At 44.1% G+C, this 25,606-nt stretch overlaps 1 protein-coding gene across 1 annotated transcript in view; it reads left to right on the top strand.

The window, feature by feature from the left end:
* The window catches only part of LOC126248671 (nicolin-1-like), a 114,454-nt gene that overhangs the window by 48,062 nt on the left and 40,786 nt on the right, over positions 1–25,606 (top strand). Inside the window, exon 4 of the mRNA XM_049949902.1 lies at positions 23,097–23,264. Within this exon, the coding sequence (XP_049805859.1) occupies positions 23,097–23,264 (168 nt within the window). The remainder of the gene's footprint in view (positions 1–23,096; positions 23,265–25,606) is intronic.

The following is a 25,606-nucleotide window of genomic DNA, read 5'->3' as shown; positions in this document are numbered from 1 at the left end:
GAGACTCACATTACGAAAGCACCCCAAGCGGAACAAAACACTACTACGTCCACGTCGTAGTTCCTCGGTAGCGCTAAAAGTAGTTTTTAATTGATTGATACACAAACCAATGAATTGTGTCGTGTCCTAACGCAGGACGGAGGGAAGACGGGGGGTTACAAGTCAGTCTGCAATTTTCAAGCACTTAGGAGCAATTGCAGGAAGACAAACTCCCAGAGAAGGCAGACTGATTGTTTCCTGTAGCGCCAAACACTGTTACGGGGCATCTACGAGAGATACGGATTTTGGGACTCCATAGGATGCTTGCAGCAGCAGACTCAAGGATACTCGGGAGTCTGATTAACACTGTTTATTTGCAATCAGACTAACTACTACACTGAAGGCTAATTCTACACACTAGAAAAAGCAAAGGCTGCTATTGGTTGCACAGCTGAAGTCAGCGTCTGAGCCCATGGAGTGAGCGCGAACAGGAGCAGCGAACAGGAGCAGCATTTTGAGTACAGACATAGAGAGAAGTGAGAGAAACAGACTTGTCGGAGCTTACCGAGACTGGCAACGATCAACTCAAAGTTAGCGTCCCAATGATATGACTGAGAACTTCCTCTGAATACAGAGGCATGGTTTTTTAAAGGGTTGTGGCGACGCACTATTTCTCCCTTCATATAGTCGGCCCGCCAATCCCCCGGAAGTTTACAGGCTTCAGCCGATCTGACGAGTGGTTCTGCATCTCCAGGGCGCCTCTGGCCAACCACATTCAGATTCTTCTCCTTGTCGGTAGGTAGGGGTGTACCTTGTCTTTACATTAACCAACTCCAAGTTTGGTAGCAACAGCGTTCAGCTGAAAGGTAAACGTCACTGCTCTTCCTCTTGTTGCCAGCAACAACAGGGTTTTATGTCACTTGTCGCCGCCCAGAGGCCCTCCGTCAGTGGGGACCGCTGCTGTACCACTCCAGCCAGTGTAACCCACTGACGCTGCGGTTCTCAGAGGCAAGTACCAAGCTTGCTGCGTCTGCTAAGACGAGCCTTTTTGTGGACATCTTCTACTGTGTCGCCTTACAACGGCGTCTAGGCGGTGGGTGGAGTTACCAGTCAATTCACTGAAGTGAAACTTCTCTGGGAGAGCTACCCTGAGCGTCTGCAATTTGTAGGTCTCTAGCGTTACTGATGACCTCTGGTAACCTAAACGCTACCACTTTTGCCTGCTCTCTGCATTGTGTCTCTGATTTTCTATCTTGGAGTGACTTTGCTGGCTTCCAACAGTCTTACGCTTAATCATTGCATCGTCAGTCTACGACAATTGTTCCATTGCTTTCCACGTCAGCAGCGTATGTGAAAGAAATTACACCAATATTGTGGATAAAGTAATGTATTATGTTTTGCAAAAGTCATGTTTTTTGCTATAAACCCGATTTCTCATTAAATGTTTTAGAATAACTGCCTTTCTAACCTCCTGGGACCCTAATATGATGCGCATTTTTGAAATATTGTCATTTTTGAATCGTTATTAGTTCATTTACGTTTTGTCGATTATGGTGACATCTATCATGCAACGAAAAATGTTAAATTACAGAAATTATGCACTTTTTCCGGAGAAAGTGAACCAGCAATAAAAAAATGAGGTTTCTATTTAAGATTTCAAAGTGGACCCCCCTCCCGACTCCTGGTGGTGGCTCGAGTTTTGTGTAATTGGATGTCTCCCTCCGAGACGAAAAACTTTTATTGCAACCCTCTTTTAATCCGATTTGTAGTTTTTCAGATATTTTCGAAAACAGTGTCAACTGCTGCAGCGTGTATATGACATAAAACATTGTATGCTATCGTGGTTATTGAGTATGTACGACTTGTTTAGCGTTTCCACATTATAGGTCTAATATTTACGACAGTAAACTGAATTAAACTGTTAATGTTCCGGTATGCTCTGTATACCTTCCACCCAGGAACCCGTTGACAGTGAGAACCTCAAACAGTGTACTGCTGAACTTCCCCGTACCTTAGGATTGGATGAGGGCAGTCTTAAATGTAACCCTCTGAATATGTGGTAGAGCATGTGTGCTCAAGCTGCTTCTACTGCAGCTAGTGAAAGAACGCTGTTCTGTCGTTTAATCTGGCAACTGTATGCAAAGGAAAACACCGACGCTACAAAGCATAACTTGATGACATGCTAGGTTTTCTTTTTACTATTGAGAGTCATGTAATGGAAGTCGAGTCTGCTCTTAACAAATTCATTTACTCTAAAGCTGAAGAAGATGAGCGAAAGTTATCTCCTTTTAAGAGAATCTCAGTTTTACTTTTAAACTAAACAGAAGTCAGTCACAAGTACTCTGCTTTAGCAGTATCCAGTTTACACTTAAATTAAGCAAATGTTAAACAAAAGTTAGCTGTAAAATAAAATCAATAGAACCTCGAATTAGGTTAACAAAAAAGTGAGAATAACACTATAGGAGGAATCCATTGGATGGAAGACTGCATGGAGGCTGTAGCTCCAAGATATCCATATCTGTACAGCTCACTGATACAAGATTAAGGAACACCAAATTAAAATTGAAGTTAAGTTAGCAATTTAGGTTCACATGCAAAACGTATGAGAAGTGAACTATTCAAATTAAGGATCACGCTACTACAAATCGTCAAAACTTATCTCTGCTTCAAGTTAGCAGAGTGCTGCAAACACCCACAGATGGCTATCAGCTCCCATTTATCTCGATGACAGACCGCATCCCTTGAAACTCCGTCTCCGACTTTAGAAACAGTTCCTGCCCAACTTGCAATCTCTCAAAAATGGCACATGGAGGAGCTTCCCATCTCTGCGTACCACCATGCGCATTTTACTTTCACAAAGTTGGTACTGGACTGACACCGCGTTAATTCGACTGGTCGTTCCGTCTGTGCCCTGCGCTAGTCTGCCTGACACAGTTTCATTGTATCAATTAAATTTCTTGAGAGAAAATTAGAGACGCTATTCCCACACTCCTGCTGTCACAGGTACATCGAGCCACAAGAAACGAGCACAGAGAAGCCATATTATCATATCCACTTTATCTCGATGGGGCGGCGAGGTCGACGCAACATTGCCACCCACCTTAGCGCTGCTCCCCAAGACACAATAGTGGTGGTATGGGGTGTTCAGATTGACGCCAAGGTTATCTCACTCACAAGGGAGGAATCTATGTCGCTATAGCACCAGCCTGTCCTGTAAACGCCAGCAGGATGTGAAGCTTTCTCTCCCAGCACACAGTCCAATGGGCCGCCGACTTAAGGGAAAAATACACTGGTTACCAAAAAAATTCATATCACATAGCAATGTGTGCCAATAATATCACAGGATTCTTTGGTTCATCTCTTGACCCAGGAGTCGAATAATAGAGGATCTCGCACAAACTGAGAACATCATAATGATGAACACGGGTTGTGTTACTCCTTTCAGCAATTCTATAGGGTCGTCAGCAGCCATAGACCACCCATTCTACTCGCTTATCCTTGCAGGCACTACTGCATAGGAGGTGGGTTACGAACTCCCTTTAAGTGACCTCTTCCCCATGTGGATCCGTCTGCCAGACGTAGAGTCTGGAACCGCGAGACCGCTACGGTCGCAGGTTCGAATCCTGCCTCGGGCATGGATGTGTGTGATGTCCTCAGGTTAGTTAGGTTTAAGTAGTTCTAAGTTCTAGGGGACTTATGACCTCAGAAGTTAAGTCCCATAGTGCTCAGAGCCATTTAGCCATCTGCCAGACGGAGCAGATCGCAATAGTAGGCCGCCAAGCTGGATGTTGAGAAAGGCTAAATGGACGCTTTACTGCCAGATAGCTGTTTTATGAACAGTGCTAATGCGTTTAGAACTGGGTGGATCACTTTACACCCGTGATCCACCATGCTGCTTGTGCGTTCATCCCAAAGTCGTCAGGAACGCATAGGAGGCAACCCATCAGTTAGTTAAGTGATAAGTGTAGTTCCACAACCGAAGACGGAAGGATGCCTTACGAATAAAAAGCTTGCAGTTTTTCAGGTGGTAAGGTAAAATGTGAGAAGAATAATTACAGTGAGTAAGTAGAGGTCGTGGCAAGAGTTCCTGGGCTCCATCAATAGATTCACACCCACAAGTAAAGTATGAGAAGCCATTAGGAGGATTTGCAGATGACACTCACAACCACCAATAGCAGCTGTACTAGATAGAGTAAGGATGCCTCTTAAAAACACCGTGAAACATTGCTCGGACAACTGCTAAATTTTATAAGAACATCACGGCTGATTCCAGCCAGGATCCAGCATGCCGTCGCAATCGCGCGGCACAGGAGAGTAATGGTTGGGATTTTCATTCCACCAACATGGAGGACTACAACAGAGCTTTCTTCCTATAGCAACTGCATTCTGCATTGCCAGCAGTCCTTTTACTGTGCCCAGACACGGCCACGTAATATACAGCATGTTAAAGCTACTGAAATAGCAGTCGAAGGACCTCCTTCAGCTTTTTAACGAAATTTGGCTGCCAAGAGTATTTCCCAGCTCATGGAAAGCAGCCATTTTCATCTCAGTTATAAAACTAATGAAGGATCGCACTAACCCTATAAGCTATCGTAACGCCAGCCTCACTAGCTGCAAAGGAAAGACAATGGAACGCATGGTCAACCAGCACCAAGTGTGGGTTCTCGAAACCAGGTCAGTACTAATTCACTTCCACAGTGGTTCAGGAGGTATCACTCTGCAATTGATAACCTGGCCCAGCTGCAAGTGACAATTCCATAAGCTTTCCTACATGAGCAACACCTAGTAGGTGTAGCCTTCGATTTGGAAAATACACTACGTGACCGAAAGTATCCGGACACCTGGCTGAAAATGACTTACAACTTCGTGGCGCCCTCCATCGGTAATGCTGGAATTCAATATGGTGTTGGCTCACCCTTAGACTTGATAATAGCTTCCACTCTCGCAGGCATACGTTCAATCAGGTGCTGGAAGGTTTCTTGGGGAATGGCAGCCCATTCTTCACGGAGTGCTGCACTGAGGAGAGGTATGGATGTCGGTCGGTAAGGCCTGGCACGAAGTCGGCGTTCCAAAACATCCCAAAGGTGTTCTATAGGATTCATGTCAGAGCTCTTTGCAGGCCAGTCCATTACTGGGATGTTATTGTTGTGCAACCACTCCGCCACAGGCCGTTCTCGGCCGTGTTGAAAGATGCATTCGCCATCCCCGAATTGCTCTTCAACAGTGGGAAGGAAGACGATGCTTAAAACATCAATGTAGGCCTGTGCTGTGATAGTGCCACGCAAAACAACAAGGAGTGCAAGCCCCCTCCATGAGAAACACTACCACACCATAACACCACCGCCTCCGAATTTTACTGTTGGCACTACATACGCTGGCAGATGACGTTCACCGGTCATTCGCCATACCTACACCCTGCCATCGGAACGCCGCCTTGTGTACCGTGATTCGTCACTCCACACAACGTTCTTCCACTGTTCAATCGTCCAATGTTTACGCTCCTTACACCAAGCGAGGCGTCGTTTGGCATTTACCGACGTGATGTGTGGCTCATGAGCAGCTGCTCGACCATGAAATCCAAGTTTTCTCACCTCCCGCCTAACTGTCATAGAACTTGCAGTGGATCCTGATGCAGTTTGGAATTCCTGTGTGATGGTCTGGATAGATGTCTGCCTATTACACATTACCACCTTCTTCAACTGTCGGCGGTCTCTGTCAGTCAACAGACGAGGTCGGCCTGTACACTTCTGTGCTGTACGTGTCCCGTCACGTTTCCACTTCACTATCACATCGGAAACAGTGGACCTAGGGATGTTTAGGTGCGTGGAAATCTCGCGCACAGACGTATGACACAAGTGACACCCAATCACCTGACCACGTTCGAAGTCCGTGAGTTCCACGGAGCACCCCATTCTACTCTCCCACGATGTCTAATGACTACTGAGGCCGCTGATGTGGAGTACCTGGCAGAAGGTGACAGCACAATGCACCTAATTTGAAAAACGCATGTTTTTGTGGTTGTCCGGATACTTTTGATCGCATAATGTACCTTCGATACTAAATGGAGTCATAACGTTTTGTTACAGCCCCACAAATGAGGTACCCGTGGACGCCTCCTCACTTTCCTATCAGAAAGGTGTTTTAGATGCATGATGGGGACTGTCATATCTGAACGTTTTAAACTGGAGAATGGCGTCCGTCGTCGGACTGTTGCAAGTCTAACGGTGTTTGCCATCACAGGAAACGTCCACGAGAAGGAGCCCTGTACAGTGCTCATTATTCTTTGGCAACTTCTCCAACCTTGCAACAGCCACTCGTCAGTTGCATTTGCCGATCAGGCGGTTGGAGGAATAAGCGAAAGCCACAAATTTTAAGCAGTCTTCGCAGAAAACCATTTGTTTATTTTGATCCTTTCCGCTCTCTATTTAATTTACCTGTCTTAAAATCGCCGTATACGATTCTCACTTTTAAGGAAAAGTTTAAACATTTGGGCCTCACTTTTGATGAAGGCTAGACTTGGATATCGCAGCTAAAAGTCCTGAAATTAAGATGCATCAAGACTTTAAGTATATTAAAATGCGTCAGTCATAGATCTTGAGGAGTAGATAGAATACGTCTGCTCCCATCTCGAATTCGGGTGTCACATTTGTAGATTAATAAGGCTTTTGTATCTTAAAATACTAGATGTAATACTCCATGAAAGTATTAGAATGTCAAATTGGTTTGTCGCACAATCCCAGTTTCTAGCATGTTTGCAGAGGCTGGTGAGTACCCACTGTCCGTTCGGCGTGTTATAATACGCCAAACATACAGGACTCTGTCTGTCCCAAAATCGCCAGCATTCTTCTCCGTTGCTCGACCACCGCTGGAGAGGCTGATTTACAATCGTCTGCAGGAAACAAGGCCTTTGGGACCCGTGTGAGGGAGTATCTTGAGATGTTGAAAGTGGAGGGAATTAAGACCCAAAGCTAGGGGCGGGATAAGGGTACCCTGGCTGCTAGACGCCGGCGTTAATTTTACAATCACAGGGCTGCAGGAAGAACTGTTTCCTAGACTTCATTTTTAAAACTAAATTTTCGATATTTTAAATTACAACCAGGATTTTGTTAGTGTTTACACTGATGGATCTCAGAAAGGAACTGTATCTGCTGCTCAGTTGTGTTCTTCAAATGTGTCTTCCTAGAGCTGTTTTTAGTTTAGTATGCGGAATTTTTCGCTGTCTTGAGGGCACTGGAGCAGATGAAACATCATACCAAGACATTCCGCGTCTGCTCTTATTCCCAAAATACCGTTCCTGTTTTTAAGTGTACCTACCTGATAGGATAGTCCATTAAAGAAGCTCTCCTTCTATTGCACATGCAAGAAAAGGAAATAATTTTCTGATTGCTTACAGGGTAAATAGGGATCCGGAGAAATAAACTTGCTGATGCGACTGCCAAAGAAGCTTTCTCCCTCCAACCTCCAGTTCGCTGTTCAGTCACCCTGCGGGCCATTCACAGTATTCGTGGCCAGGAAAGCCACGTGCTGGTGCGAGGCTTAGTGGCTGGAAGTGAGGAGCAATAAGCTGTGGTCAGTGAAACCTGTAGTGTGACAACAGCATACCACCTTCTGACCATGACGAGGCGGAGAGTGGGACATTGTCTCATGACACATGGCTTTCTCTACAGCGTGATGCCACACCAGTGTATAAAAGATACAGAACATGGGTGCCTGTGGAGCGTATTTGGATTAATTGTATTTTATTTGATGACCTGAGGCCAGATCTGGGTCTCCCACAGGACCTACCCTCTTTTAAAATAAAAATGAGAAGTGTAATACGAGTTTTAAGGTTCAAATGGTTCAAATGGCTCTGAGCACTATGGGACTTAACATCTGTGGTCATCAGTCCACTAGAACTTAGAACTACTTAAACCTAACTAACCTAAGGACATCACACACATCCATGCCCGAGGCAGGATTCGAACCTGCGACCGTAGCGGTCATGCGGTTCCAGACTGAAGCGCCTAGAACCGCACGGCCATACCGGCCGGCGAGTTTTAAGGTTTTATCTATTGTCAGAGCTCCTTCCCAAATATTGGGTGTGAGAGTATAATGTGTTGCTGAGTAGATGCGTCAACCACTCTCTTTAAGCAGACAGCCAGCCACAGTAATCTGGCACCTTTGTAAGTGCGTCTGTCTTGGTATTTTATAAATAGTTTTACCAACAGCTACTCTGCTATGTTTTTATTTGTATTTCATGGTCTTCTTTTATGACCCTTCACATGTCAATGTTGCGTTTTAAATTCTTATAGTGCTGTGTTTCTTGATACAACATGCTTTCAGAATTTATTTTTGCTTTAATTTATTTTAACCAACCTTGTATATATTTATTTCATGCAAGAACGGTGAAGACCTCGCAGTTTAGCGTCTTAAAACTCTAAACACTGACTAATTTACATTATCTGTTCTCGTAACCGACTGAGTTTTATCTTCGATATTGCTCTAGAGTGAACAGAACTCACCAGGTGTCGCGGCAAACACGTTTGATGGGCAAAGCCGAGGATCTCTCGGTTGATTAAATGCTACTGCATAGCAACGGGTAGACATTCCATCACTTTCACAGAGACTACCACAATCGGAAATTCCTCTGATCCCTACACTGAGGTGACAAAAATCATGGGATCGAGATATGCACATATACTGACAGCGGCAGTATCGTGTACTCAAGGTATAAAAGAGCAGTGCATCAACAGAGATGCCATCTGTACTCGGGTCATTCATGAGAAAAGGTTTTTCGACGCGATTACGGTTGAACGAAAGCGGAATGGTATTTGGAGCTAGACGCATGGGATGTTTCGGACATCGTTAGGGAATTCAGTATTCCGAGGTCCATAGTATCAAGAGCGTGTCGAGAATACCAAATTTCAGGCATTCCCTCTCACCACGGACAACGCAGTGGCCGACGGCCTTCACGTAACGACCGAAAGCAGCGGCGTTTGCGTAGAGTTGTAAGTGCTAACAGACAACAACACTGCTTGAAATAACCGCAGAAATAAATGTGGGCGTAGGAAGAACGTATCCGTCGGGACAGTGCGACGAATTTTGGCGTTAATGGGCTATGGCAGCAGATGGCCGACGCGAGTGCCTTTGCTAACAGCACGACATCGCCTGCAGCGCCTCTCGTGGGCTCGTGACCACATCGATTGGAAGTTAGACGACTGGAAAACCGTGGTCTGGTCAAATGAGCCTTGACTTTTTCGCGGATGATGCTGTAGTATACAGAGAAGTTGCAGCGTTAGAAAATTGTAGCGAAATGCAGGAAGATCTGCAGCGGATAGGCACTTGGTGCAGGGAGTGGCAACTGTCCCTTAACATAGACAAATGTAATGTATTGCGAATACATAGAAAGAAGGATCCTTTATTGTATGATTATATGATAGCGGAACAAACACTGGTAGCAGTTACTTCTGTAAAATATCTGGGAGTATGCGTGCGGAACGATTTGAAGTGGAATGATCATATAAAATTAATTGTTGGTAAGGCGGGTACCAGGTTGAGATTCATTGGGAGAGTGCTTAGAAAATGTAGTCCATCAACAAAGGAGGTGGCTTACAAAACACTCGTTCGACCTATGCTTGAGTATTGCTCATCAGTGTGGGATCCGTACCAGATCGGGTTGACGGAGGAGATAGAGAAGATCCAAAGAAGAGCGGCACGTTTCGTCACAGGGTTATTTGGCAACCGTGATAGCGTTACGGAGATGTTTAATACACTCAAGTGGCAGACTCTGCAAGAGAGGCGCTCTGCATCGCGGTGTAGCTTGCTCGCCAGGTTTCGAGAGGGTGCGTTTCTGGATGAGGTATCGAATATATTGCTTCCCCCTACTTATACCTCCCGAGGAGATCACGAATGTAAAATTAGAGAGATTAGAGCGCGCACGGAGGCTTTCAGACAGTCGTTCTTCCCGCGAACCATACCCGACTGGAACAGGAAAGGGAGGTAATGACAGTGGCACGTAAAGTGCCCTCCGCCACACACCGTTGGGTGGCTTGCGGAGTATAAATGTAGATGTAGAAATGTAGATGTAGATGTAGACTTCAGTTGCTATCAGTTGATGGTAGAGTTCGAGTGTGGCACAGAGACCACGAAGCAACGGATCCAAGTTGTCAACAAGGCACTGTGGAAGCTGGTGGTGGCTCTATAATGGTGTTGGCTGTATTTATATGGAATGGACTGGATCCTGTGGTCCCACTGAACCTATCATTGACTGCAGATGGTTATATTCGGCTGCTTGGAGACCATTTACGACCATTTATGTACTTTGTTCCCAAAACTACGAAGAACTTTTTGTGGATGACAATGTGCCATGTCACCGAGCCATAATTTTTCATGATTGGTTTGAAGAACATTTTGGACAATTAAAGAGAATGATTTGGCTATCCAGATCGCCCGGTATGAATACCACCGAAACTGATGAGACATAATCGAGAGGTCAATTCGTGCACAAAATCCTGCACAGGCAACATTTCTGCAATTATGGACAGCTATATGGGCAGCATGGCTCAGTATTTCTGCAGGGGACTTCCAATGACTTGTTGAGTCCATGCCACATCGAGTTATTGCAATACGCGGGACAAAATGAAGTCCGACGCGGTATTAGGAGAGATCCCATCACTTTTGTCACCACAGGCTAATACAGGGTTATTACAAATGATTGAAGCGATTTCACAGCTCTACAATAACTTTATTATTTGAGATATTTTCACAATGCTTTGCACACACATACAAAAACTCAAAAAGTTTTTTTAGGCATTCACAAATGTTCGATATGTGCCACTTTAGTGATTCGGCAGACATCAAGCCGATAATCAAGTTCCTCCCACACTCAGCGCAGCATGTCCCCATCAATGAGTTCGAAAGCATCGTTGATGCGAGCTCGCAGTTCTGGCACGTTTCTTGGTAGAGGAGGTTTAAACACTGAATCTTTCACGTAACCCCACAGAAAGAAATCGCATGGGGTTAAGTCGGGAGAGCGTGGAGGCCATGACATGAATTGCTGATCATGATCTCCACCACGACCGATCCATCGGTTTTCCAATCTCCTGTTTAAGAAATGCCGAACATCATGATGGAAGTGCGCTGGAGCACCATCCTGTTGAAAGATGAAGTCGGCGCTGTCGGTCTCCAGTTGTGGCATGAGCCAATTTTCCAGTATGTCCAGATACACGTGTCCTGTAACGTTTTTTTCGCAGAAGAAAAAGGGGCCGTAAATTTTAAACCGTGAGATTGCACAAAACACGTTAACTTTTGGTGAATTGCGAATTTGCTGCACGAATGCGTGAGGATTCTCTACCGCCTAGATTCGCACATTGTGTCTGTTCACTTCACCATTAAGAAAAAATGTTGCTTCATCACTGAAAACAAGTTTCGCACTGAACGCATCCTCTTCCATGAGCTGTTGCAACCGCGCCGAAAATTCAAAGCGTTTGACACCCGGTGTCAGGGCTTGTAGCAATTGTAAACGGTAAGGCTTCTGCTTTAGCCTTTTCCGTAAGATTTTCCAAACCGTGTACGTTTAGCTCCCTGCTTGCTTTATTCGTCGACTTCCGCGGGCTACGCGTGAAACTTGCCCGCACGCGTTCAACCGTTTCTTCGCTCACTGCAGGCCGACCCGTTGATTTCCCCTTACAGAGGCATGCAGAAGCTTTAAACTGCGCATACCATCGCCAAATGGAGTTAGCAGTTGGTGGATCTTTGTTGAACTTCGTCCTGAAGTGTCGTTGCACTGTTATGACTGACTGATGTGAGTGCATTTCAAGCACGACATACGCTTTCTCGGCTCCTGTCGCCATTTTATCTCACTGCGCTGTCAAGCGCTCTGGAGGCAGAAACCTGAAGTGCGGCTTCAGCCGAACAAAACTTTATGAGTTTTTCTACGTATCTGTAGTGTGTCGTGACCATATGTCAATGAATGGAGCTACAGTTAATTTATGAAATCGCTTCAATCATTTGTAATAGCCCTGTACATCCAACGCACCTCGTCTCACGTAAAGTCCACAGTGTAAATGCTTTGATTGGTACAGTTTCCGTAATTTTATATAGTTTTACATAGTAGTACTTGTGTTCGGGCAACAGTGTGTATTGCCTTCCTCTGGAAACAGCTAGGAACTGCGTTGACCATAGTCAACAGGTTTCATGCCGTTGCCCTAAGCTGCAGCGACGATGGGGCACCAATGACGAAAGCTGTGACACCTCTGATGCTGCTGGAATCCCTTGGAAATCACTTTGTCACTGCGTCTTCCAATGTGTAATATGTGACCAGTTTGTCCTCACTCGAGATTGAGTGGCGGACAGTGGTGAGTGGGCCAATCTCTGGGCAGAACGCGAGTGTGGGTACCGGCTGCACACCTTAGCTATAGGTACGAGGTGCTGTCAGGTGTGAATGCCACTTTGAGCCAGCATGTGCTACCTCATCTGTGGGCCAGTGGCCGATTTATCTGCCAAATCTGGACAATCACAGAGGGTAGGTGTGTTAGCTATTGGCAATTTCAATATTAGGCGGATACTAAAGCTTCTCAAAGAGATAACTGGCAGGTTGAGAGATAAGGCCAGTGTGCGCTCGGTATTTACCCAGCAATTCTCGTCCGAAATGTGGAATAGGCTCTACTGGCGGTTATTGAGTCCGCTAGCCGCAACCGGCTGATAATTGTAACTCATGTTGATACGAATGACGACTGCCGCCTGTGTCCTGAGACCATCATTAGTTGCTTTAGGCCGGCCGCGGTGGTCTCGCGGTTCTAGGCGCTCAGTTCGGAACCGCATGACAGCTACCGTCGCAGGTTCGAATCCTGCCTCGGGCATGGATGTGTGTGATGTCCTTAGGTTAGTTAGGTTTAAGTAGTTCTAAGTTCTAGGGGACTGATGACCACAGATGTTAAGTCCCATAGTGCTCAGAGCCAGCCAGTTGCTTTAGGTGGCTAGCTTAACTGATGAAGACAGCTTGCCTCGTACGACGGAGGGAAACTTATTTCCAACTTTCCAGACTCGACCGATGGTGATCTTTTGGTTAGGAGCCGACCGAAACGGTTAACGCAGAAGCTAAGACGTTTCTGCTTCGAAGGCGTTCACGACGAGACGATCAGTAAAATTAGAGCTTATACAGAAGCTTCCCGACCATTGTTCTTCTCAGGCATCTTGCAAATGGAAAATGGAAGGAGAGAAATGATAGCACCCATTACCATCCACCACACATGGCTGAATAGCTTTCGGAGTACAGATGTAGAGTTAGATGTAATGCTAAACCTTCCCCTTGAGAAACCTGAACCCATCGACTCCTTGCACAATACGCCCTAATAACTTCAGTAGCCGAAGATATCGTTACCAAGCGAGGAAGCCCAGTAGTTAGCACACTGGACTCGTATTCGGAAGGACGACGGTTCATATCCGAGTATGATCATCCTGATGTAGATATTCTGTCATTTCCCTAAAATCGCAGTGGCCAAATGCGGAGATGGTTCCTTTGAAAGAGCACGATCGATTTCCTTCTCCATCCTTGAAACAATCCGAGCTTGTGCTGCCTCTCTAATGATCTCGTTGTCGACGGACATGAAACACTGATCTCCCTTTTTTTTAAAAAAGGGAAAAGGAAAAGATATCGTCCGCTCCGTCACTGCAATCCTGCAAAACCTCCAAATGCATTCCAACAAATTTCTTAGCTGGCCGTCCTGCCTTTCACCCAAGTTTAACAGCCACCTATTTCCAAAACCAGGCACACTTCATTTTAAGCCGCCAGTCAACCCTGGGATAACCTATCCACCTTGACATCCTACTCTCTCAGCCGCAATGACACGGCAATGGCTAAAAATTTCTCCCTCCTGCTCACTAACCACTCATTCTATCTGCCATTACCTCCCTGATCTCCTGATCTATCCCGGCAGGATCTGTGCCGGCGAATGCGGGGGAGGGGGGGGGGAGAGAGTAGTGGTGGCAGGTGGAGGAGGTAATTGATGTTGTTAGTTTCGCGGTGAATGATAACGCAGTTTGAAGGTTTCACGTCAAATAACTCTTGGTACACTTGCTACCAGTCAAATTCCATCACATGTTTCTTCACGCATACAGAACTGATATTTTTGCCTGGTTGGTGGGATATTTCTGCCTGGTTGTTAGGGCAGGATGCGAGTTCAGTTTGCGAATATTTTCATATAAGCGGCATGGAATGAGGAAAATGGAGGTGGGGTAGGGGGTGGGAGTGGGTGGGGGAGAGCCGGCGCTGATATCCTCCTCTGCCCCTAGCTTTCTCACTGGGTACACCCTTGGATCTCGTCAAACCAGGTTTCCTTCAAACACTCTCTTCTAACCCCCCCCCCCCCCCCCGCTTTACAGTGTGACAACGTGTGTGGCATTACTGACCGGGAGTCCTCCCCTGGAATAAGTTCGGCTGTCTGGTGCAAGTCTTTCTATTTGAGGCCACTTCGGCGACTTGCGAATCTTAGTCTGACGTCGACAGGGTGGGCCAGAGGTCACGATCGGAAAGCATTCAGATCACTTAACATACAGTTTCGCGGGTTTGAAAACGTATTCTACGTTGAAAATAAAGTCCCTTGTCCGTAGTACATCTGTCATCTGGTAGAGGTGTTCCAATCTGCTAGAGGTATTTCCAATCAATCTAATTTCCACAGGAACGAAAAAAGATCCAGGTTTACCACGGACAGTGGTACAAAAATCCTTCCAGCATGCCTCTGTTTGCCATCAAAACTAGGACCAATCCGGGGATATACGAACGTATTGCAGCCCTGGATGGGGGTGCAAAGGTGGGCACAATGGTTCCCTTATGGATATATTAAGAAGAAAGGAACCATGTCTCGTTTTAGCGACAGTTTGCATTTCGTTTTATAGGTTATATGTGATGATGTCCACAAATGCAAACTCATTTGAATATTCAGCTTTTTATTTGTATGGAAGGTAAATATTCTGTACAGATAACTACATCCTCAGCTACATAAGTACACCCCACGTTTTCAGTTTTACACATAGTCTGATAGCTATTAAAAATTCAAAAGCATAAATTTTCAGACTGTCTGTATGTCGTTATGAGGCTAATAGAGATTATTTAATATTTATTAAACCGTTTTAAAACCAAGTTATATTAAAAAGGTTTTCTATTTAAATAGTTATTTTCTGCTTTTTAGTCTTCTATGTGTGAAATTTTTCAGCTGATTTCAAACATTTTGATGAGATTACAGCAGGACATGAGGTAAACTTCAGGTTTATTTCAGTTTCTCTTCTAATAAGTCAGTCAATATATTTCTTCGTCGTAGGAATATATCGCGAGAGAACCACGAACGTAAGAACTGTAGAGAATCGAGCTGACAGGGAAACTTAGCAGCAATTGTTCATAAGGGCGAAACATTAGCGACTGGAACAAGAAAACAGGGAAATAGCAGTGGTACACCAAGTACCTACTCTGCGTCACACACCAGAAAAGAAAGCGAGTTAATATTGCCTTGTCATCCACTTCTGAGCTAAGTTGAAAGTTCCTGGTCCATAGCTTATCGGGAAGTTAGTTCAAAATCAATTACAAAATTTGCACCGAAAAAAATCAGGGAAGAAACCGGCCTAATTAAAATGTGTTAAAAAGTGATTGCTCATTTATATATACACAAATGTACAGTGCAACACCACATATTAAGCTTTTAAAACCCAACGAAAAATTAATATTTAATGCCACAAGTATGAAAATTCCGATTTCAGTAAGTAAACACATACATTTTGAATGTACTTTATTTTTAGAAATATAATATTTATTCACATCTCTTTGAAATAAGACACTTTATTTGTCTCTAAAAATGTTGTCAACCCTAGACATGTTTCACGTACCGGTATAACCAGAAAGGCTGAAAAAGTATGTAAATAAACTCACTCAAAACCGATGAGTGAGTGAAAACATTTATACAATGGCCACAACCGACGGAGACTTGTTTCAGTCGGTTGTCTCACAGTGAATGAAACCATTCAAACACGGTGAGTGAAAACATTCATATAGCTGACATGGCCGCTGAGAGTAGTTTCATTCGTTTGTTTCAGTTGTTTCATTCGACTGAAAAAACCGACTGAACGAAAAAACAATCGATTGTTAAAAACAGACTGTCCCATCACTAGGAAAAGGGGAGGAGGCACTTTGGCTGGTGTTCTCATAGCTGCATTTCTCCATGCAGCTCACAGGCTTCAAATACACGAAACCTCTGTGTCCCTGAAAAACAGATAACATAGCCTCAGCGTCTCTTCTCTTACTATCGTAACGGACGACAAAATAAATTTAAAACCTGCTTGTTCTCGTATTTACGTAATAAAAATAGATGTTAACAGAAAATATGCTTCTTTTTACCAGTAAAATTACCTTTCCATTTTTTCCCCTCAAGACTATAACTGACAGTGCATCATTCTCAAAACGCACAACGCTATTATTTGCTATCTATATTTTTATTTTGTTACAGGATTTGAGTCGCGAATTCTGTTCTTTACAAATTTTTTGCTTGTCTTTTGATATGTCCTTGACCGTATTTTACTTCGTCATGTATTAGCTAGTTTGTATTATATTATTACATCATCTCGTAAAGTAGACTATTTAAGTGGGGAGTACATAAAGCATGTCATGGGGACGTGGAAAACAGTGTCATCGTTGCCGTAATGCAGAAATGGAGCGATTTATCTGACGTTCAGACGGGTACGATCATTGGCTTTCAGGCGAAGGTTGGAAACATCTCCGAAAAGGCTAAGTCTGTAAACCGTTCGCGTGCCGCAGCAGTTGAAGCATACCATGTATGACCAATTGACGTAAACCAAAATCGGTGCAGAGAGAACTGTGGTGCACCATGGACCATAGGTGACAGGGATAAACGTCGGCTGCGGAGATGTGTACGGGCGAATAAACGTGCAGCTGTTGAGCAACTAAACGCCCAGATGAATCAAGGGGCTACGAACAGCGCATCCTCAACGACCGTTCAGAAAACATTGCTGTATATGGGCTTCCACGGTGGGCGCCTGGTTCATGCACCTACGCTGACTGCTGTTCATCGGCAATGAAGACTGGAATTCGCACGCCAGTACCACAACTGAACGTCGACTGAGTGGCGACAGGTGGCATTTTCAGATGAATCAGATGAATCCGTTGGACAGATGGGTGTTGGCATGTGCGATGTAAAACATCTGAAAGTAAACACCCTGTAAGCCTTATGGTCTGGGGAATGTTTCCGTGGCATTCTTTAGGTGATCTCGTCGTTCTGCAAGCCACAATGGATCGACGAGAGTATACATCTATCTTAGGGCACCATTTCAACCCCTACATGCAGCTTGATTTTCCTCGGCACGATGGCAGCTACCAGCATGCGTGTTCTGAGGGCACAAGAGTTTAATCCACTCCCCTGGCCACCAACCCCCCCCTCCCCCCCCCCACCCGGATTAAAATAAATCCAATCGAGAATCTGCGGGACTGTACACACTGTGGATCGTCAACCGAGAAACCTGGCGCGCCCGGCCTCGGCAATGGAGTCGGCGTGGCTCCAGAACATCATTGACTCTGTTCCCGAACTTCTCACTACGGTCCGCGGTGCAAACGGTGGTTATTCAGGTTTCTGACAGGTGGTCACATTAATGTGATTGGACCATGTATCTTTGGTGGCTTAATTAGAATACGATGTACCGGATGATCAAAAAGTCAGTATAAATTTGAAAACTGAATAAATCACGGAATAATGTAGATAGAGAGGTACAAATTGACAAACATGCGCCGGCCGGTGTGGCCGTGCGGGTCTAAGCGCTTCAGTCTGGAACCGCGTGACCGCTACGGTCGCAGGTTCGAATCCTGCCTCGGGCATGGATGTGTGTGATGTCCTTAGGTTAGTTAGGTTTAAGTAGTTCTAAGTTCTAGGGGACTGATGACCACAGTTGTTAAGTCCCATAGTGCTCAGAGCCATTTGAACCATTTTTTTGACAAACATGCTTGGAATGACATGGGGTTTTATTAGAACCAAAAAAATACAAAAGTTCAAAAAATGTCCGACAGATGGCGCTTCATCTGATCAGAATAGCAATAATTAGCATAACGAAGTAAGACAAAGCAAAAATGATGTTCTTTACAGGAAATGCTCAATATGTCCACCGTCATTCCTCAACAATATCTGTAGTCGAGGAATAATGTTGTGAACAGCACTGTAAAGCATGTCCGGAGTTATGGTGAGGCATTGGCGTCGGATGTTGTCTTTCACCATCCCTAGAGATGTCGGTCGATCACGATACACTTGCGACTTCAGGTAACCCCAAAGCCAATAATCGCACGGACTGGGGGCTGGGGACCTGGGAGGCCAAGCATGACGAAAGTGGCGGCTGAGCACACGATCATCACTAAACGACGCGCGCAAGAGATCTTTCACGCATCTAGCAATACTTTGTTTTTTTTTTTGGTTCTAATAAAACCCCATGTCATTCCAAGCATGTGTGTCAATTTTTACCTCTCTATCTACATTATTCCGTTGTTTATTAAGTTTTCAAATTTATACTGACTTTTTGATCACACGGTAGATTAAAACGAAAGTCATTTCTTTGCCAGTAGCTATTTTGCATTTCCATTAACTTTACCAAAAGCTGTGTTCGTTATACCTGCATTTCTCAATAATCTATATTCCTTAAACCAATTTATCTGCGCATATTATTGTCCATGGTTGTCAGTTCCTACATCTTAACTGACCTTTTGCCTTACAACAAGTATACGCGTTCTTAAATCACTTTCTCGAGACATGAGGGAAATAAGTATAACTCTCCTAACGTATACCTCTCCACTTTCTTTCGTCAGCGTAGCGACGTTATTTATTCATTCATTCATTTTCTTTCATCAGCCTACTGACCCCATTACCCTGATTTCTGGCGTGTGCATCATACCACTTCCTCACGTCTCCTTCGAATAATAACTAAACACTTTCCCTTGCCTCTATATGGCACAATCTGACCAAACTCTCTTAACGACAGACAACGTAATTACCAAAATCAAAATCCAGCTTCATGTAGACTTCATTTCCATAGATTTCAGAAAACTTCAGCTTTTACAGTTTTTCATTTGAAGTAGTTATTTACTTTCCAACTAATTATATCCGATTTTACACTCATATTTACTACTATATTTTCTGACCTTGTCGAGAAGCTACAAAAGTTCAACGAAAATTTTAAATGCCCTAACGCAAACTCTCCCCTCGGTGTTCCTGTGTCACAAATCAGGTACGTCAAAATCGGTGAGTAATTCTTACACCATTAAAGTTCGTACACAGTAATAGGTCATGCAACACATTAAGACATATAATTTGCCGGCCGCGGTGGTCTCGCGGTTCTAGGCGCTCAGTCCGGAACCGCGCGACTGCTACGGTCGCAGGTTCGAATCCTGCCTCGGGCATGGATGTGTGTGATGTCCTTAGGTTAGTTAGGTTTAAGTAGTTCTAAGTTCTAGGGGACTGATGACCACAGATGTTGAGTCCCATAGTGCTCAGAGCCATTTGATTTGAACATATAATTCTTATTGGTTACGGATAGAAAACAAAACGAATGAAATCACACAGTAGAAATGAGGTTTCAGTCAGCTGGGACTGCACAGTGTATCTGCAAAAGAGTAGCTAATTCCCTACAGACGTGCGTGCATGCATACATGCATGTCTGAAGGAAATAAAAAATGAACTGAAAAAAAGACACACCGCGAAAGAATTACCGGAACTGGACAGAAATCGGTAGATGTGATGTACATGTACAGAAAAACAAATTATTATAATTTTAGAAGAAGTTGGATGGTTTATTCAAGAGAAAGAACTTCAAAAACTGAGCAGGACAATAACACGTTGGTCCACCTTGGCCCCTATGCAAGTAGTTTTTCGGTTTGCCATTGATTGACAGAGTTGTTGAATGTCCTCCTGAAGGATATCGTACCAAATTCTGTCCAACTGACCCATTAGATCGCCAAAATCCCGATATGTTTGGACACCCCGCCAATAATGCTCCAAATATTCTCCATTAGGGAGAGATCCGGAGACCTTGATGGTCAAGTTAAGGTTTAGAAAGCATGAAGGCAAGCAGTAGAAACTCCCGCCGTGTGCGAACGGGCGTTACCTGGCTGAGATGTAAGTCCAGGATGGCTTGCAATGAAGGGCAACAAAACGGGGGATAACACATCGTGGACTTACCGCTGGGCTGTAAGGGTGCCGTAGACGACAACCGAAGGGGTTGTTGAGCCGTAAGGCGAGCGACAAGTTGGTATCCTACCACTGTCCAGGTCGTCTCCAACACGTCATCTTCACTGATCATCGAGGCTCAGTTCGAAGCGGGACTCATCACTGAAGACAATTCTATTCCAGTCAATGAAATTCCAGGCCGAAGGTGTGTCTGGGGACGCCTTGGACAGCGGTGGGGTACCAACGCTACTGTCGCCCGACATGCGGCCCGACAACTATGAGTGATGGTCTAGGGTGGCGATTCTTTTCATAACAGGATCTCTTTGGTTGTCACCCGCGGCACCCTCACAGCATAGCGGTAAGTCGACGATATTCTATGGCCCGTTTTGTTGCCCTTCATGGCAGACCATCCTGGGCTTATATTTCAGCAAAATAATGACCACCCGCATATGGGGAGAGTTTCTACTGCTTGTCTTCGTGCTTGCCAAACGCTACCTTGGCGAGCAAGATCGCCGGATCTCTCTCGAGTAGAGAACGCCTGGAATATTATAAGTGGAGCCCTCTGAATATCTCAGAATTTTGACGATCTAACGAGCCAATTGGACAGAATTTGGCACGATACATTTCAGGAGAACATCCAACAATTCTGTCAATCAATGACAAGCCGAATAACTGATTGCGTTAGGGTCGGAAGTGGACCAACGCGTTCCTGACCTGCTTAGTTTGTGGAACACTTTCTCTTGAATAAAAGATCCATTTTTCCTGAAATTGTAATCATCTTTTTTTTTTCAGAATGAGATTTTCACTCTGCAGCGAAGTGTGCGCTGATATGAAACTTCCTGGCCGATTAAAACTGTGTGCGGGACCGAGACTCGAACTCGGGACCTTTGCCTTTCGCGGGCAAGTGTTCTACCATCTGAGCTACCCAAGCACGACTAACGACCCGTCCTCAAAGCTTCAATTCTGCCAGTACCCCGTCTCCTACCTTCCAAACTTCACAGAAACTCTTCTGCGAACCTTGCAGAACTAGCACTCCTGGAAGAAGGAATATTGCGGAGACGTGGCTTAGTCTCAGCCTGGGGGATGTTTCCAGAATGAGATTTTCCCTCTGCAGCGGAGTGTGCGCTGATATGAAACTTCCTGTTTTAATCTGCCAGGAAGTTTTTTTTTTTTGTCTGTACATGTGCATCATATCTGCCGATTTCCGTCCCATTCGGATAATTCTTTCGTGGTGCAACATTTTATCTGTTTTAGAGCCTATTTGTCATCGTTTGCGGGACTCATGAATTCTGCGAACATAAGACTTGTGACAACGTGACATATGGAAGTTTGGATGGGTCTTGGAGGTGTCCTCGGATAGCCGAAGTGGTTAAGGCGACCACTGGCGATAAACGGGAGATCCGGTTTCGAGTTCCGGTCCGGCACAAATTTTCACGTGTCGCATACAGCCGTCGTCAGTGCATAGTCACAATATGTGAATCTGTTTCGCAATGGCAAAAAATTCCTCAAAATAACATTCGGGGGCGCGTTGCTTCCACACTGCAACGAAAACAATCGTGTATTCTTGCACATGGGTGCAACGCTCCATACTGAAGTTTATAATGAGTATCAGTTCCGAAAGCAATTTAAAAAAAAATGGTTCAAATGGCTCTGAGCACTATGGGACTCAACTGCTGAGGTCATTAGTCCCCTAGAACTTAGAACTAGTTAAACCTAACTAACCTAAGGACATCACAAACAGCCATGCCCGAGGCAGGATTCGAACCTGCGACCGTAGTGGTCTTGCGGTTCCAGACTGCAGCGCCTTTAACCGCACGGCCACTTCGGCCGGCCAAAGCAATTAAAGTTCAGTCATTTAATATACGTCATGTGATGAACATCTCCACAGGTAAAGGTAAGGTAGTCTGTAGCGTACAATCCGTGATCTGGGTTTGGCCGGATTGCAGCAAGAGCGCAGCCTTTCATTCGCCGCGGAAGTACAAGGCGGAGGGTGGCTAGCTCATCACCTTAGCCGCCTTTTATACGTGGGAAAGGTCGCCAGTGCTCAGTCTGGTAGCAGACACAGAGGACCTGGGGCCGTTCGGACGCGGGGAGGTCTCAAAAATAAATTCCCACGCTCATCCGAGCCTGAACGTAAAACGGTCAGGGACAGAGCCCAGCGCGCTATCCGCTAGACGACCACAGTCGCAAAGTATCTCCACGAGGTGTGATAAATATCAGGCTGGTATTTCATGTTGTAATACTTTCCATTTCCGTCAGTGTAAAAGGCTTTTAACATTGCTCTGAAAGCTACATATTCTCTTGCTGTATTGTATTGTTTTAGCCCATCTGATGATATTCGTTAGCACTTTTTAATGTTGTCTGTAGTAAAATCCTGTAACTGGGCAGTCACTCTCTTTGTACTATGATCTATGTTCCATTTCCTTCTACATGATATCTTGATGCCATTAATTACGGACACTGATTAATTATCAGGTAGCCTGCAGCTTTTGTATTTGCGATTTTCAATAACAAGAATGAAATGTTGGCATTGCCAGTGAACCCATGCCTTTAAATTTTTTTTTTTTTTGCAACATTGGTACATTTGCAAGACTACCTTAGAATCATTAACATTCTTTACCTCGTAGAATGAGTCAAGCCATTAGTACTAAAATCCCTACATAATTAGCTTTACATTTTTACTTATCGACTTAGCATAATGTCATAGCTCGAGGGGAAGTCTTGAAGTTTGAAATGGAAGAGTTGTTAAAGACTATAATTAAGTTTTTTCTCTGATAATTCCTAAATCAAGTGGGGAAGTCCCAAATATTATACAGTCAGACTTACAAATTACAATTTTGTGCACACAGTCCGAATGCCTGTAACTTCTACATTGTAGGTCATTACTTTCCTCTCATGGATAATCTCAAAGTCAGTGTACTATGGATGTTTCAGAGCTTACTGGAATGGAATAACTTACTGGCGTTGCGACTTGTCTTGCGCCAGCCTTCTCCAGTATGGAGGACCTTCCATGTTGAAGAGTTGAATGTCTTCCGGGATCCTCCCCGGCGTGGACCTCGGCCTATTCAGAAGACTTCCACTGGAAGCTCTGCGTACATCAAGGTACACAAACTCATTGTTGTATGAATATAGATGTAATCGCTATTGCTGACTAGTAAGACACTTATTTTCAACACTAGGAGCTAATGTCTAATGTCTAATGCTAAGTCTGTTGAGTAACTAACGACTTTTGTTGTAAGCGTTTATCTTCCCTCAACAGGAAGGTTGTTAGGGATAGAGGAACAACCTAGTTTCAATTGGAATGGCTAGAGAATCAACTGCGACTATGTTAGAGGGAACATCCAACTCTTTTTCAGGATGAAAATTTCACTCTATAGTGAGGTAGTACTGAAATTAGTATTTCTGATACCGACAGAAAGAAACTATACTGGAGTGTAGCTTGAAATCAGATTTCTGCTGTTCGCCCTACGAAAGGTAACAATCTGGACTATAATCCTGTTCTGGAGGCAATTTCACTCTGTTGGGAGGTTCATTCCGATAATTACCTGAAATGCTTTAAGAAAACCATTAAACAAATGGTTTACGATGGACGCACCTGCAAAGCGTTTACAGCTTTGTGACACAAGTCTCATTTCTACTGAAATAAAAATCTAATTTCTGGACATGCACTGCCAGTAGCCAAGTAGAAAGAAGAACAGCCATCGTGTCTGACATTTGAGTTCAAGGGAATAGTGGTGAAAAAGTCATTGAGTAAAACAGAAGTAATATCTAGCGTTCCAAAAGGGAGTGTTATAGGCCCTCTGCTGTTCCTGATCCACATAAATGATTTAGGAGGCAATCTGAGCAGTCCTCTCAGATTGTTTGCAGATGATGCTGTCATTTGCCGCCTTGTAATGTCATCAGAGGATAAAAACGAACTGCAGTATGATTTGGACTAGATATCTGTATGGTGCAAAAAGTGACAGTTGACGCTAAATTTTGAAGGACAACCACATACACAATAAATCACACAAATATAATGGCTGTAAACGTAACTCAGTATTTAAGGATAATAGTTACGAATAACTTAAACTGAAACTATCACACAGATAATTTTGTGGAGAAAGTGAACCAAAGACTGCGATACATTGGCAAAGTACTTAGAAAATGTAACAGTTCTATTAAAGAAACTGCTTATAATACACTTGTCCCCTCTCATCTGGAGTACTGCTGTGCGATGAGGGACAAGCATCAGATAGCATTGACGGAGGAGATAGAAAAGTTCATCAAAGAAGGGCAGCTCGGTTTGTACTATTGCGAAATAGGGGAGAGAGTGTCACCAATATGATACACGAATTAGGGCGGCAGTCGTTAAAATAAAGGCGTTTTTCGCTGCGGCAGGACCTTCTCACGAAATTTCAAGCATCAACTTTCTCTTCAATGTGTGAAAATATTTTGTTGGCATCCACCTACGTAGGGAGAAATGATCATCATAATAAAATAAGAGAAATCAGAGCTCGCACAGAAAGTATTAAATGTTCGTTTTTCCCGAGCACTGTTCGAGAATCGAACTGTAGAGAAATAACTTGAAGGTGGTTCGATGAACCCTCTGTCAGGCAATTAATTTTGAATTGCAGAGTAATCATGTAAATGCAGATCATGCCTTATAATTACAACATGTCGAAGAACACTTGCAGGATCTCTCACAAAATTTGATCCACACATGTGGAAGCGCTGAGAGATCTCTAAGGTAGAGGTAGGTGAGAAAATAGGCAGACAACTTTAGTGTTAATGAGAAAATCAAATTCAAGCTTTCCTTCCTCTAGTTTTGTCACTGCTGTTTTTGCCTGTCACCTGTTTCGAAATACGTGTTGCTTCACTTTCACATACAGTACCGGTAGGTAGTAATATAGATTAGTCTAGTGACTGGGGACACTCCAAATAGCATTATCTTTTAGTTGAAAGCATCAATTTTCTTAACCTCTTCTCCAAATTTGAACAATCGTTTGCCAACCGATCTTTTGGCGTAGAACGATCTTTTATTTTTTTAGTGTTTAACAAATTCTTTCTTTTCACGGTGAGCTATTTTGTTTGTTTGGAGATCATTTGCTGTTATTTGACAATCATTTTCCTTGTTTTGCGATCGCTTTTCCTTATTTAGTTACTGTTTGTCTTCATTCGGCGATACTTTTTCGTTTGTTCAGCGATTCTCTTCCACATTTTTGTAGTCTTGCTTCCTTTGTTCAATGATCTAAAATTGTTGGTTATCCAGGGCCAGAGTCGGGATTCGAGTCTGGATCGAGAGGTCACAGTTTGTTACTATTGCGGTCACCCTCACCTATAACGTGCCACATACGCCTATGATTTTAATAACAATAATAATAAAATGTATAGTACGTATTAATATAATAATAATAATAATAACAATAATAATAATAATAGTACTTTGCTTACATCAGTACTTC

The sequence above is a fragment of the Schistocerca nitens genome, chromosome 3 (genome assembly GCF_023898315.1).
Source record: "Schistocerca nitens isolate TAMUIC-IGC-003100 chromosome 3, iqSchNite1.1, whole genome shotgun sequence".
In the NCBI taxonomy this organism is placed as follows: Eukaryota; Metazoa; Arthropoda; class Insecta; order Orthoptera; family Acrididae; genus Schistocerca; species Schistocerca nitens.
Note: the sequence above shows the minus strand (reverse complement) of the source record. Positions and strands in the feature narration are given on the sequence as shown.